Genomic DNA, 16,016 nt, shown 5'->3' with positions numbered 1-16,016 from the left:
CTCGGCCTAGTAATAACTATCACGAAGAGCTCTCTTTTGCCGCTGGCTTTCGAGCTGTATCGACCTCGACAACCGTTTTTCGACGGAGAAGAGCTATACATCATTTCCAAGATGTTTCACATCCGCCTGGGAATACCTTTCCGCCACAATTGAGTCACGTGCTTCAAAAAACGAAAGTAAATAACATAATCGATTATTTTTCCATCATATTTTCATATCCGAAGAGAAAAAACGAGAGGGAAGGAAAAGAGAGAAAGATGCTGGGAATTCGACGATAGAACCGCTAACTTAGAAATTTCTTCTCGTAAAGCATTATTGGTTTCGCATATATGCGTAAAAATTTTACTTTCATACGAAAAATATTGGATTGATATAAATCATTATAAATACTATAGAGATAAAATAGAGCTTACGGAATGAAACAAAGAATTTTATTTCAGAGATATAAATTTGATATCGCGACTTTGATTAGAAAAATTACATAGATAATTTATTGATCGTGTAAATATATATTCAGGTTTCTCTCTCTTTCTCTCAAAACAATTCCTAGATGGTAGAAATATCAATTATTTTTAAAATGCATAAATTGATCTTAATCGTTATGATCGATGAGTTATAATCTTAAGAAGAAAATGATTACGCAAAACGAGCGATTTCAATTTAGCAAATCGGCTTTTTATCGCATCGTATCATAAAAATATTTATTAGCAATTTCGCGCGTTGCCACATTCATCATCCTGTTGCTGCTCCTCGTCCGACCGTCTGTAAATCGCCTGTAATGCCCATCGTTACACATTACGCTATGCGCCTACGAGGCGCGTTAACGACCGAAAAAGCGAGTGACGGCCTCATGCTAATCAACGACAAGATGAACTTTGATTACGGTGACGAGCGAAGCGGTGCTCCCTCCTCAAACTGCACGTGGCATGTGTTAATAAGTAAATTCAAACGAATATTAATGTTGCCTTTATGCTAATCGCTACAGCCGCGAAGTGACAATAAAAAAAACATTTATCTGATTGAATTTCATATTTTATTCTCTTATTTGTATATAAAAATTTTAAATAGGAAAAAGAATTTTCCACACACACATGCACACATTAATGAATTTATATATATATTGCATTTACGCATAAAAATAAAGTATGAAATTTGCTATTTAGATATTTTTAATACAAATTTAATATTGATTTTTTATAATAATCTATTATTTTTTATAATGTATATTACTGAAACTATTAAATTTGAATTAAATGAATATACAGAGAGAGAGAGAGAGAGTTTTAATGCGCACATGTACAATTTATAATTAACAAACAGTTAATTACCTACGTGGAATTATCGAAACTTAAATTCCAAATTCATGAGCAATATGAACACGTTAATTAATTAGTCAATTAATGTTTCATTAACTCTCTAATAATTATTTTTACATTTCCACGCTATTAAACGATTCAATTAGCGTTCAACAAGCCAGTCGATAAATTTATAAACTGATTGCTTTGATCGATTTGATGTATCGCTCGCGCATCTTTTTCTTTGCCATATGGTCTTAATTATTATCATGAGATGCGCAGACCTGGGATGCTGTTAGAGGATTCCTTATCGCACCACGTTCATCACTCGTGATAAGTCAATACGTTCCGGATGATTCCGGGTCGATCTGGGTCATCGGTTCTTATTATAGCATCTGACTTAGGCATAAGCGTGTTAATCCTTCTGGTACCGAATTAACCCTTTAATACATCATTTATTTTAAGTATTTATCTTTGCTATTTTCCATATTCATGTTTAAGTAAATTAAAATGACGTATTTAGGACGAATATATAATTTTGAATTTTATTCAAATTTTTCTTGTACTTGATCTGAATAATTAGAATCCTGAGATTGTTGTAACTAGAGAGAGCATTACGTCACCCCAGTTCTTGAGACCCAAATACGTTATCAATTCTACTATTATGACAGCAGTTGCTCTGCTAAGCGCGACCTCGCATATGTAATCTTCTTTTTAAACTGCTAAGAAATAAACAGCGTATGCTAGTGTTAGTCGATATCGCATTGAGTCGGTGTATTGATCATCGAGTCCCGGTTTATTTTAAATTGAGGAACATTTTAAAATGGGAAATGAAATTAAAATATAATATTATGTCACAAGAAATATAATAATCCAACTAAAAATTAGAGGTGCATAAAATATATAATAATTTTATTCTACATTATATGATAAAAAAAAACGGAAAATATAACATTAAAATGATTAAATATGACGAAGAATTACGATAAAATAGATAAATATTTTTTACCTAATTTTTTCTATTATAACTTTGCGCTTTGTGAAAAGAATTGTAAACACGAACGTATCAGAAGAACGAGCTTGCATCGATTCCTATATCAATACCCAGGTAGACGATTTCGAAGCAAATAATGAATTATTCATACAGAGATCCGTTGGCTGAAATCATGAATAAAGGTCGCCGATCCACGATAGAAGACTCTGTTTGCTCTTAACAGTGTTATGATCGAACAAACTTTATCAAAGTATGTGCTTCGAGATATTGCAAGACTTCGAAAACTTCGTCGACAAGTTTTACATTTCAAAAAAGGAATATTTCCACATGAAAAATTCAAACATTTTTCTCGAGAATTAACAAGAAACATGAATTCGATTAAATTTAAGATTAATGTTATCAAGCATGAGTTAAAAGTCATGAAGAGAGATACCGTTTTTTTTCTTTAATAAGAAATATTAAACGAGAATGATGCAAAATTTCTTTAAAAATTAAAGAATGTGAGACGTTATATATTCTCTTTATCAAAATTATAATCGAAAAAGATATTTTTTTCCAAATAAATATGGAAAACATGGAAAATCTTTGATATTAAGGAAGAGCATACAAAACCTCTGGCTGTTATCTTTTTCATTTTCTTCAAGATGTCTTTGAAAATATTCACCATGTGAATCTTTACACATCATTCTACACTAAAAGGACGAAAGTGATAACGATTCGTTAAAGATGGACGTGAATGTGTGTTCACGCCGCGTTCACGACGGCTACGCGACCATAAGATCGCGCGGCCGACCGCGTGCCGTCTATCGTTCCGATTCCGAAGAGTTGCTCAAGGAGACAGATGGCCCATACGCCTTGTCGCGCTTGTCCAACTTCCGGGTGGTTCCAGAAGACGCGCGACAGGTGCCTAGATGGGCCGATCTTGGTCGGGATCAGCCACTGATCGAGAATTACGGAACTTTGCGTGTCGTCAGATCGCATGATCTCGAGGAGCCACGGAAGGTGACGTTGAAAACGTTCTCTAAGAGGGATAAACTTGGTATCACTTCGCGAAACGATGTTAAACATTTGAAGGAGAATAACGATAAGAATTACGAACTGTACAAGAGGGATGATCATCAAACTGATCTTTGCAATCATTGCGAATGGAAGTGTGAAGGCTGCGCTCATTATGATTGCGATCAACGACTTTATGATGCAGTACCAATGGAGGATGATTCGAAAATTCCAAAAATCTTTTACGTTGATAAGACCTCTCTGGAAAATGATTTCGCTAATATTGACAACAGTCAACGTGATGTGTTCGAGAAATCGAGAGAAAATGTCGAGAATCTCAATAATTATTCTACAAAAGATTTAAAAAACAATTATATTTTCCAAAATCACGAGGATTTTCATGTCCAAATGAAAAATGATAAGCTAACGAGCGTTAAAAACGAGGAAGATATGAAAGATGATATTATTAAAAGTTCAAAAACTTCTTTCAAGAACGACTTGGAAAATGCAAAACGATTTTCCAAGGACCGACAACCTATTTACGCAGTTCCTCAAGTATTTTCCAAGCCTAGAGAACGTCGATTGGTTATAGTTGATGGAAACTATGTTCCTAGCGGCGATCTCTATCGCACCACGGTTAAATACATTGAGGACATCAATCGGAATCTCGCGGAGATCGACAAAAGTTATGAGAAGATGAAGGCGAGTCCCAGAACCTACGGAGTAATCAATAGAATCGCCAAAGGTGAGTTAGTGTCGGAGAGTATGTCCGGCAACCTCTTTGGTTACGTCAGGAAAAGAGACATGGCACCTATGCTACCTATCAACACCGATATAGATGAGGTTATTGAAGAAAGAAACGAAAAGGATTCTAGAAAAGATAATAAGTATCTTCGCAGACCTAATTCCAAGGGCAGACTTCCGCCAAAAATTCTGCCGAGATCTTCGTCCATCGAGAACACGTCCAGGCACTCGACAGGATCCACCACTGCTTCCTCAAGCAAATCCACTGAATCTTTATATGCGATCAGCGAGTCTTTGACGGAACTGCCAAAGATTAATGATTTTCAGAAACAAGATTCAATCTGGAGTAGAACTTGCCAAGAATCGGAAAAAAGTGATTTGCAGAATCAATTAAAATCTGATATTGATAGAGATATCTCCAAAAGGATTAAGCCTGAAGATTCAAAATCCAAGGACTCGTCGTCCTCGACGGATGACGAAGTTTCGATTTCTAAAAATCGATTGCCGGTCACCAACGCGATTCGCAGGAATCGCTTTCGAGTCGACCAGGCGGAAAAATTATTGTTGAAAAAAGAACGAGCTTCTAATGAGATCTTGGGGAGGATCTCAGGCAAATTGGAGCAAGTGCGATCTTCGGAGAATCATTTGAAGAACCGTCAATACGATACGCTACCTTCACGAAAATCTAAAATCTCTTCAAAACCGCTTCACAAATCCAGCGAGGACATGCTTGATGGTGAAAGAATTTCTCGTAAGGATACCACCAGCTTACAAAGATCTTACTCAAGTAATAATGATATCAGGCGAAAAGAAAGTACTGATGAAAATCTTGCGGAAATTCAGCAGAATTCTTTCTATATGATGGATGCTACTGAGGTGATCCTTAAAGGACAATTGGAACGTTCCAATTACTTACAGCAACAGGATTCTTTTCTCAAGACTAGACACAACTCTTTGGAATCCAAGGAGACAGACGGCAAGATCCAATCTACTGGCGGTTTTGCTACTTTGCCGAGGAGAGGTAATCTCATCAAGGATCACTCTGATCCTCTTAGGAGATTCTCCGGGAATGGACCGATTCTGGAACCATTATATGAGCATGCAGTTAGTGATCCTGTAAAACCACGAGAAACTCAAAATGTGATACCATGGTGGGAACTAGCCACCAGAAAGTATAGACATCGCAGTTGCCCATCCTTACAGGTAAATTATATTAGATAATCAGTTATAATTGCTCTAATTAGTAATAAGCACATCGAGATTGCAATCTCAAGAATTTCAAGATTTCGAATTAATTTTAAAGAATTATAGCGATGATTATATTAAAAAGATATCAAGAAAAAATTATATATTTATTAAATTCCTATATTACTATAATGTTATTATAATTCTAATTAAAAATAAAGAAAATATATTCTACATTAAAAACCTTTTATATTAATTATATAAAAATATAGAAAAAGGATGTTGTAAAATTAGAAAAAAGAGCTTGTGCATTTGATATTTTATAACAAAATAGATCAGATGACACATATAGTGTGTAAACTTGTGAGATAATTTAATGCCCTCAAATATGTCAATTTAGATATCAGCGATATATATGTCGATTTAGATACCAGCGACTCTTAAAGATTAAAACAATGTATGCACAGATGTGATTTATTACGCTTTCTTTTCGGCAGACCATTTCGAGTAGTTAAAGCAATGAAATAATAAATTTGATAATGAGGCCTTGCGCTGTCGAAACCCGGCATACTCCATCAATGCATTTAGAAAGATGACAGCCATACTTAATAAAGTGTAGGTCGACAATACTATTCGTAGTCCCGATTGAATAATTATGCATACTTCGGCGCTCTTTGTGCTTTATCCGATGACAACGTGGCTCTCATCAATTGTGATCACGATTACAACTTGCGTATTTTATATAAAATATGTGTCGTGCAATTTATTTTCTAGAACAAATTTTTTTCTTTCTAATAATTTTTTTTCAAAATTATTGGAGAAAAGTTAAAAGTATCCGTAAGCTCTTCTAGATTTTTTCATGTATTTCTTTCAATATTTCGTCTATCGAAAAGAAAGATAGACGAGAAAAAAGATTTGCTCAGAGTTGTCCTTCGCGAAGAGATCCCGCGGGAGCAGTTACATAATAAAGTGGCATCAGAGATGGTTGATCAATCGCGAATTTTATTCTCTACTCCATATTTCGTCTTCTTGTGCAATTCCTCTTTTGCAGTCTCGAAAGTCTGTAGTCGCAGTTGATTAAAACATCACTTTTAGTTGCTCGGTACAACACGCCCCTGCTTACTTTCTCCAGCCGCGCACCGCGAACCGAGACCGTTGCATAGACTATGCAGTTAATTCAACATTCAAATTTCACATAATTGTCTTTCATATATGAACTTTTATATAATTGTATTTCTTAAATTGCAATAATTGTTATGGTTAATTTATTTCATTATCTTTTATCTTATCTTATATTTTATTTTATTCTTTTTATATTTTATACGAAATATTAGAATATACTATATTTTTTAAATCTAGTATTTGATTTAATTTAAAATATATTTCAAAATATCAAGTTTAAAATATACATAATTTTTTAGAAATTTTTTTTAAGAAAGATAATTTCTTTAGAAAAGGAGAGATTTCTATCGACAAATCCAAATCTGAAAGCAGGTAGTCTTGATGAATTTTCTGGGGTAACCTTATTCTTTTTTTCTTTCCTTCTCTTTGCTGGGTTGAAACTTTCCGAGGTTTAAATTCTATGTGGCTGGAGGATCTAAAACTGTCACCGGGATTTGTGACAGGTCGTCGTGTTATAAATGCCCCTGCGGGAAACTCCCTTTCGCCTCTCTTTCTCTCACAGAAAAAAGATTTATGTGTTTCAAGGGTGTACTTTCGACCGGACCTCGCATGTAAACATGTCTCTTTCCTAGATACTCTCATTTTTCTAATTTTTAAAAGAAATCATGTGTTTCTTCTTATCCCTTTTTTTTCTCGTCGTAATTTATGACGTCGTTAATATTATTTCATATTAACATAGCTCAGATTCAACATTTTCAATCCTTATTTTTATAATTTAATTACATGATTGATAAATAAAATATAGACAAAATTATTTAGATATTCACATATATCAAACATTATTTTAAGGAGTCACACATGCAAACATCTCATGCAAATATTTGTAATATTTGTAATAAAAGAGAAGATGATAACAACACAAAATATTGCTATTATTATTGTTTCAGACTAAAAAAATATTATTTGCAAGAAACGTGACAAATTATATAATTTTGTGAAATATAAAAAATAATTAATAGAGTATTATTTTAAAAAACTGGAAAATATAAACTAATTAAAAAAATCACTGTTAAAGAATTGCGAAAGGAATTAGCCAAAAAACGAATTAATTAATTATTATATTGATTAACTGTCAAATATATGACACATGTATGTGACATATAATTATTTTTGAGAGATAACAATAAAATATATCTAAAGAGAGAATATTTAGAGAAATCTGAGAGAGAAAGAAAGAATGTACACAATTTATAGAGACCTCGACCCTGAAAATGTTTTCATGGCGTTAATTATTAGGTATAAAGCTGATCCTCGCCCTTCTTTTTGCACGAACAATTACACAAGAGGGCACATGGTAGTGGGAACAACTGGGATAATGTACGTTGCAAACACGACAAAATCCTCGAAGCGTTACGATCCGAGCTAACTGGGCTAACAGTTCCCAGACTGTAAAAAATGCGATGCTTCAATGCGATATATAGGGTACTGCAAACTACGTAAAAGCGAAACTTTATGTACTCGTCACATTCTGAATTTTTTTTTTCGTATTTTAACGATTCTCTCAGTGAATTTATTTTTACAAATAATTCAATTAATTAGATGTCATCGGAAAATTAAATTAGAATCTATATATATAAATAATCTCTCCATACGTACAAGATTAATAGACAAATTGAGAATATGACAAAAAAATGTATATTGCATCTTTGAGAGAAAATTCGCGTAAATTATTAGTTTTTTTACTGTGTAATTTATTCGCTGTATTTCTTCGTATATTTCTAATTAGTGATCATTTTAGCGACGTATTCCAAATGAATGTAAATCTTTATCCGACATTTAATAAAACATAATAGGCGCGTAAAATTGATTTATCGTACTTAACTACATACATACGAGTACAGTATGTAACTGTAAGAAGTAGCTGAGCTTCGTAGACCTTGACTTATCGTATCTATCAGTCATCTTATAGGTCTTCTAACTGCGTCTTAAAGATCACAAATGTCTTGCACAAGTACTCTGTGGAATATATCTTCCGTTTCTGAGAGAGAAAAATTTTTAAGTTTGAAACATTCTGTATTTCATACATGTAGACACGCGAGGTATTTCGAAAGCAGCAACCTTAACCCTTTTTTCACAGGATAATTTGCAAAAAATTTGTGCGAGATATTAGATTGCTCTTTAACTCTCATTGTTTCAAATTGCATACTAGATTTTATGCAAAATTAAAATATGTATTATACAAAAAGATTCAATTCGTAACATAATTCTAAAAAAAAGGAAAATAAAAATTTTAGAATTTTAGAATCATCAAATTTGATTTAATTATATATTATTTTTTCAATGTAATTTGATTTAACTATTATTATTAATATCATAAGATGCGACTGATTGCTATTACATCACGATGCTTTTTAATTATGTTACTGCTGTGTTTCAAATCTTTTTTAAATCATTATCACAATATTTTAATAAAATTTTTTTTAATTAGTGTATCACTATTATCTGATTTTTTTTATTTATTCGATCAATAGTCACAAGATTTTAAATATAATTAGAAAGCTCAAGAGAGACGTTCGTTGAGGATTAAAATATCGACCGAGCTGTTTGCTCTCGTCAAGATGCACCGGCTTTCGTTTTCTCTAGAGAACAAGGCGCATCACTGTGCGCCGCGCGCGATGCATTCTGCTCCTCGGCACGTGCGTTTTTGCCGCAGGCTTCCGGTCCAGTTTTTAGCTTCGTTCGTCCTCGACTGTCAGTGGACCCTTCGTTAAACTGGATACACAATGAGACGAAACCGCGAGGTTTTTTTTCTAAGGAAAACTTATGTGTTATTATAAAAAAAAGTTAACACCAAGAATAACGATATTATGTAAAGAACAATAATTTTGAATTATATACTCTCTATCTTGCAATTCTGAACAAAAACTCGAGTCGCTCGACATATCTTTTTATTAACACATTAAATAAATAATATCTTATATAATTATATAATATATTATAATTATAAAATATAATTATAAAATATATAGTTGTTATAATTATATGTTAGTTATTATATGTAAATGCAAATATTATATCTTAATTTGATTTGATTTGGATTTAATTAATTTTTTATATGAATTTTTAACTTTTATTTTCTCTCTTAATATATTAATTTTAAAGAAATATTATAATTACGTTACTAATATATTTTTCCCTGAGGAAAATTAATTATAATATTATTTTATACATTTTAACATTGTTTATATTTCGAGTTTGATGTCTCAATTAATATCTCTATAGTAGTAATTGCGCTGCAACGCAACGATTAATAATAAATGGGTCAGGATTTTAATATATCGGGTGCAATCTGACACAAGAAACCTGAAACAAAATATTCGAGGGAGGTGCAAGGCCGAGTAAGGCGAGTAGGTGGCTCTTTTACGAGAATATATATCGTGTGCGTATGCACTTCTCGGGTGCATCTTAGCGGTAGGTGAACCCGAGCATATTAGCGGCAAGCGTGGGAGCCAATATTTACGATCCATATCGAATGGACCACCGACTCCCTTCGGTCTCAAGTACTTTTATCCTCTTAGAACAAATCTACACGGTGTGCAAATATCATTTTCTTTCAACTGAGTTGTTTAACAAATTCAGAATTGTTTGTACTCTAAGAAATACTTATTTTCCAGTTGCGAAATGAAATGGACTCTATTATATAAACTCGATTTTAATATATATGAGTAAATCCGATCTTAACTTTTTTTTGTTTTTTATATATTAAATTTAAAAAGAAATGAATATATTTCCGAAAAGTCAAATATACATCTTACATCAAATTTACATCTTCGATTTTTGATTAAAAAGGAAGAAAAAAAGAGATTTTGGAGGGAGTGCAATCTCGTTACGATAGAGGATGTAATTATCGATATATAATTATTCGATGTAGCATATCTTAATTTACAAATTTTATTCGGATATAAATCTCTTTCTATCTCGAAGAAAGAAACTGAGGTCGGCATCCAGCCAAAGGACCTTGCATCCTAGCTACGAGATGATGTCAGGAGTCATTTCACGTCGCGCGTTAAAGTAATAAGGTGGGACAATGAGCCCCTCGAGACACTCTCTCGCGGTGGCGAATTACGCGTCCCACGTTCGCTGTTACCGTTTTACGAGCGAAATAATTTCCTCCGGAATTACGCGCGCGACTCCAGAATTGCCCTCACACACGTTCGGAGTCCTCCGACTCCCATCGCGATCTCTTTGTTCGCTATCCTGATGAAATTCCACGCTTGTTCCTTCGCGAAGAAAAAAGAAAGAACTCACGTTGATTGTCCTCTTAGAATTCACGATCGTCTGATTGCACAATATTTCTGAAAAGAAGGAAGAGAATAGTGCTTACATTCGCGGAAACGATCGCAACTTTGGTGATGGAGACTTGAAATTGCACCGTGGTAACGAGATGATGATCAAAGCAAGTTCGATGACTGCATTTTTATTCTAGTAAACACCTAAAAAAGAATCATGTTTTCTTATTAATATTTCTTTTTTCTTTTTCTTAAAAAAAAGCTTTTAATAGTGGACTTCATCTTTTGGAAATCTTTTAATTGAAAATTTAATCATTATCAAATTTACAAATCTTATTTTTTTAAATATATATGACGAATAAATATTTTTTAAAAAATTTAAGATTTGTAAAATTTTTTTAAATGAGAAAAAGAATTAAATCCCAGTAATTTGTAATATCTCATTGAAGAAGATATTATTAAAATTAGATTCACACAAAACCTTCTAAAGCAATGTAATTTTTAATTATATTAATAATATGAAAGCTTTTAAAAATGAAAAATTCGATGAAAAGAGAGAAAATAAAGGTTAGTGGAATTGAAAAACACAAATCTTGTTATTAAGTTCAATTATAAAGTAATTAGAAATATGTGATTTAAAAAATATGTAATTAAAGCAATCACACTATAATCAAAAATATCTATGACGAATTATTATACAATTATATGAATTATTATTTCTATAAATAATATCCATTCGTAAAGTTCGTTGCACATATACGTATAACAATTAGATAGTTCGTATATGTAATCATTTATTATCTCGTAACATTTAATTACAATGTTACAAATAATAATACTCTATGATATTTCGCGATGAAATAAAATGCAATTAACACTATTCAAGTGTGTCATTGCTGATGCTAGTTACAGCCGCTAGTTATAATAACAAGAGTTGTAAAAGAGCAGTATAACAACGAACAGCCGTCGACCATATGGTCAGGAATAGAAGAAGACCAGCGAACCGAAGAAAGAGTAAAAAGAGAGAGAAACTGACAGAGAATTTGCATCGCTCCAATTTAGATTACAGAGCGTTTCATCGCGCGAACTCTTTCTTCCTACGCTATAACTGAACATCCTCCTCGCTTCGTGACATAGTGTTGAAAACACGCGCCCAGATCTTGAGAGACTAATTACGTGACAAGAAACACGAGTGTCGATACTCCGACACTCCATCACTCCGATAGATACTTCCTAAAACAAACTACGATTATAAACTACGTATTAATCTTTGCCCCGGACGTTCAAAATTATCAGGTATCGCTTGAATCATAGTTGTTATTTGATATGACATAATATGTATAATATCTATTTTATATTTTATGTATATTTTCATATATTTTTGTATCATCATTATTAAGATATATGATTATTAGAAATATTGTAGAAAAATAAAATTACATTTTATTACAAAATAAAACTGTCTAATAAAATTACATGTTTTATATATGTAATTATACTTTTTAAATTTAAATTTCTATAATTATTATATATTTCTATTAATAATAGAAATATATATAAAATAATTATATAAAAACAAACATAATACAATGACACAATTATTTTTATATAATTATATAATTCTTACCTTGATGAGATATATATTAAAAATTAAAAATTGCATATACTCTTCTTGTTTCAGGCACATGTAGTCTCGGCCTTTGAGCAATCACTGTCCAACATGACTCAAAGATTGCAGCAACTCACAGCAACAGCTGAAAAGAAGGTGAAAAATAATTAAAAATATTATTTTTATTACAAAAATCAATGCTTAATTATTCCTACTAATTGACGAGAAACATTTTTATTCCGCATAAATTTTCACTTCGCCGGATTTAATTTTTTTTTAAATTATAGATTTAAGTAATATCCAATCTATATATATTTCTGTTATCATAAAAAAGTAATCCCGACCATTTTCTAGGATTCTGAGCTTCAGGAACTTCGAGAAACGATCGAAAGGCTACGCAAACAGAGTGCTGAAGCCGGATTAAATAACGGTCCAGCCGCGAGCAATGGTCGCCGTCATACTTTAGGCGATTCCGAATCTGGTACTACCGGCTGCACCGGCAGCAGCAGCAGCAGCAATCATCATCAAGGTGCATCAATGGCGAGACAGTTGTCCGCGGATAGCGTGACATCCTTGAACTCGCTGAGTAGCGCCTGCTCGGCGAGCAGCAATCATCATAAGAAGAAAGGCTGGCTCCGCAGCTCCTTCTCTAAGGCGTTCTCGAGATCGCGCAAAAATCGACATGGTTCAGTATCCGATGCCGAAGATTGCAAAGAGAGTCCTGGTGGTGATCTAAGTGCTCCCAACAGTCCTAGACTACCAACCGCGTCCAAGCACGAGTCTTCGAGGGGTCAAGCCACGAGGAGTAATGGCCAAAAGTCACCCGATCATGAAAATCCTCTATCGGGAAGTAAGAGCAGCTCGGCTCTATATAAGAAGGAAGATGAAGATGTGGACGAGTTGAAAAAGCAATTGAGAGAGAAAGATCTGGTGCTCACAGATATTAGATTAGAAGCGTTATCCTCGGCTCATCAATTGGAATCTTTAAAAGACACGGTTATCAAGATGAGAGTAAGTACTTGCAATAAAAGAATTATGCAAATTTCAATATTTTCTAATTCAAAAATTATAAAATTCTCTCAACATTTCTCTAATATGCAAGTAGATATTTCAGAATGTTAGAAATATTTGCATCATAAAGCCGATACACTATTAAAATTGTTTCTGTACGATTTATCTCTATTATAATCTATTTTCTATTATTTTATCGCTGTTTTTAGTACGAAATGCTGAATCTGAAGCAGAATAACGAGCGTCTCCAGCGGCTGGTGACTTCGAAGTCTCTCACTTCCTCGCAGTCTTCTCTACCCAGTGATCCAGATCGACGTTTCAGTATGACCGAAGTGGCATCGAGTGTCGCGGCATTGTCGAACGGCGATGCCAGCTCCACGGCCGATCAACTAGAAGATCTCAACGTCCCGGTCGAACACGACGTAGTGCCGTCGAACGCAACAACTTCAGAACCGGTTCTCGAACAGGACACCGATGGCAAGAGGATTAATGTGGCCGTCTATCTCGGTAGCGAACGAAATTTCAACTACAATTTAATTACCGGGAGCGGTTCCACCGATGGCACCATAGGCGAACCGCCTCATTGCGTAATCGCCAGCGTGTGCATTAGCAACAAAACCAGCTGGGACGCGTTGGATTCTATGGTGAGGCGTTGCTTCAAAGAGTACGTTTCTCGAGTAGATCCTGTGACAAATTTAGGTCTTGGTGTCGAGTGCGTCGCCGCGTATCATCTTGGCGAAGCCTCCAGGTATGTTTTTATTTGGAGACTTTTAAAATAACATAAATTAAAAATTTTACAATTACAGTTGTGATAGTTGAATGATAATTCAGGAAAGATTACTTTCCCAAAAATACCTTAAATAAATATCTTAAATATATATAAATATACATTTTAAGTTTTATATTTCTTACAATGTATCTTTTTTACTTCCATTCATAAAATAATTAAAATAAATTTCTTTTTCCGCGTTACACAGATGCACCACCGATTCTCAGCATCCCGAACTGTTACCCTGCGGCTATCTGGTTGGTCATGTAAAAACTATTTACCTAGTGCTGTCGGGTTATTCCTGGTTAGCAGTGGATACTCTGATACCACGCTCTATCGTCCAACGTTTGATCTCCCTTCTAACGGAACATCGTAGAGTGATTTTGTGCGGTCCAAGTGGTACGGGAAAGAGTTACCTGGCCGGGAAATTGGCGCACGCTCTAGTGGACGCCGACAATGACATGAAGGACGCTGCCGCCGTTGCGACATTCAACGTCGATCACAAGTCCAGTAAGGAATTGCGTCAATATCTTGCGCACATTGCCGAGAGATGTGACTCGAGCGCCGCCGATGAATTGCCCAGAGTGATTATTTTGGAAAATCTTCAACATGCGGCGTCTTTGGGCGAGCTCTTTAGTGGTCTTCTAGGAACCAGACACTCATCATGTCCTGCCATCATTGGTACTATGAGTCAGGCTACTTGCAGTACCACCAACTTGCAATTGCATCACAATTTCAGGTATTTTCATCTGTTAAAAGATGATTTTTAATTATAATCTGAAAAGAGTAAAAGGAAATTGATAATCTTTTTGATATAAAGAGAGATGGAAAGTCTAGAAAGCTCCTAAACATTGTAAAAGTTCTCAGTAAGAAATCAAATGTTAAAAATTAAGTAAATTTAATTGATAATTTTAAATATATTATTTTTGTATATATATCTTTTATTAGATGACGAAGAGATGAAACGTTGATGAAAACGTTTTTGATGAAAACTGGATTTTTTAAAAATTATGTAATTGTGAACAGGTGGGTATTATGCGCAAATCACATGGAGCCAGTCAAAGGATTTCTGGGACGTTATCTGAGAAGAAAATTATTAGAGCACGAATTGCGCGAGTGCGCCGGAACGAGGAACGCGGAAATGGCAGCGGTAGTAGAGTGGCTGCCCCGTGTGTGGTTGCATCTCAACAAGTTCCTAGAAACTCACAGTAGTTCCGACGTCACCATAGGTAAAAATACATTTCTATACATTTCGAAAGATATACTCGAATTAAAAAGTTGTATCAAATCTTAAAGAGTTCTAACGTTTAAAACAAAAATCTTTAATAAATTTTATCATTTTAAATTCCCCCAATGTCTTTAATATTAAAATAAAATTTAACAAAAATAATTTTTAATTACGAAATTTTAAAAGATACTTTCTTTTATCATAAAATTCTATTATTTTTTTAGGTTGAAATATTGCTTCTTATTAATGTAAATTTCCTATACTAATTTATTTCAATTACTTTAAATATATAACAAGTGTTGATAAATATATCTTAGGACCGCGACTTTTCTTATCGTGTCCGATGGAAGTGGCTGGCTCTCAAGTATGGTTTACCGATTTATGGAATTATTCGGTTATACCTTACCTGGTGGAGGCGGTCAGAGAAGGCTTGACATTATACGGAAGACGCGTGAGCGGAAATGGAAACGGCGAACCTACGTGGGAAGATCCAGCGCAATTCATCACGTCCAGCTATCCATGGCTGTCGACACATGCTGTACATGGCGGCAGCGATGCTCTTCTACGATTGAGACCTGAGGACGTGGGATACGATGTTGTCTCCAGTGGACATAATTCTGGCGTGGGCGCCTCCAGTGTAAAGAGTCTTGGAAGTACTCACAGTGACACCGAAGGAGATCCTCTGGTTAATATACAAAATATTGAGATCAGGAAACTTTAAAATAATCAGATATATATTTCGAATAAAAAATTAATTTCCAAAGAGAGAGATGT

The 16,016-nt window shown here is 34.0% G+C and overlaps 1 protein-coding gene across 7 annotated transcripts in view; it reads left to right on the top strand.

Annotated features, from left to right (window-relative positions):
* Positions 1–16,016, top strand: part of Sick (sickie) — a 163,995-nt gene that overhangs the window by 145,150 nt on the left and 2,829 nt on the right. For all 7 annotated transcript variants that reach the window (XM_083091298.1, XM_083091278.1, XM_083091271.1 and 4 more), the window contains 6 exons: positions 12,307–12,390; positions 12,589–13,245; positions 13,455–13,993; positions 14,223–14,753; positions 15,041–15,243; positions 15,560–15,927. In XM_083091298.1, the coding sequence (XP_082947424.1) occupies positions 12,307–12,390; positions 12,589–13,245; positions 13,455–13,993; positions 14,223–14,753; positions 15,041–15,243; positions 15,560–15,927 (2,382 nt within the window). The remainder of the gene's footprint in view (positions 1–12,306; positions 12,391–12,588; positions 13,246–13,454; positions 13,994–14,222; positions 14,754–15,040; positions 15,244–15,559; positions 15,928–16,016) is intronic.

This window comes from Camponotus vicinus, unplaced genomic scaffold (assembly GCF_025532165.1).
Source record: "Camponotus vicinus isolate PSW18456_S1 unplaced genomic scaffold, iyCamVici1.0 SCAF_1, whole genome shotgun sequence".
In the NCBI taxonomy this organism is placed as follows: Eukaryota; Metazoa; Arthropoda; class Insecta; order Hymenoptera; family Formicidae; genus Camponotus; species Camponotus vicinus.
Note: the sequence above shows the minus strand (reverse complement) of the source record. Positions and strands in the feature narration are given on the sequence as shown.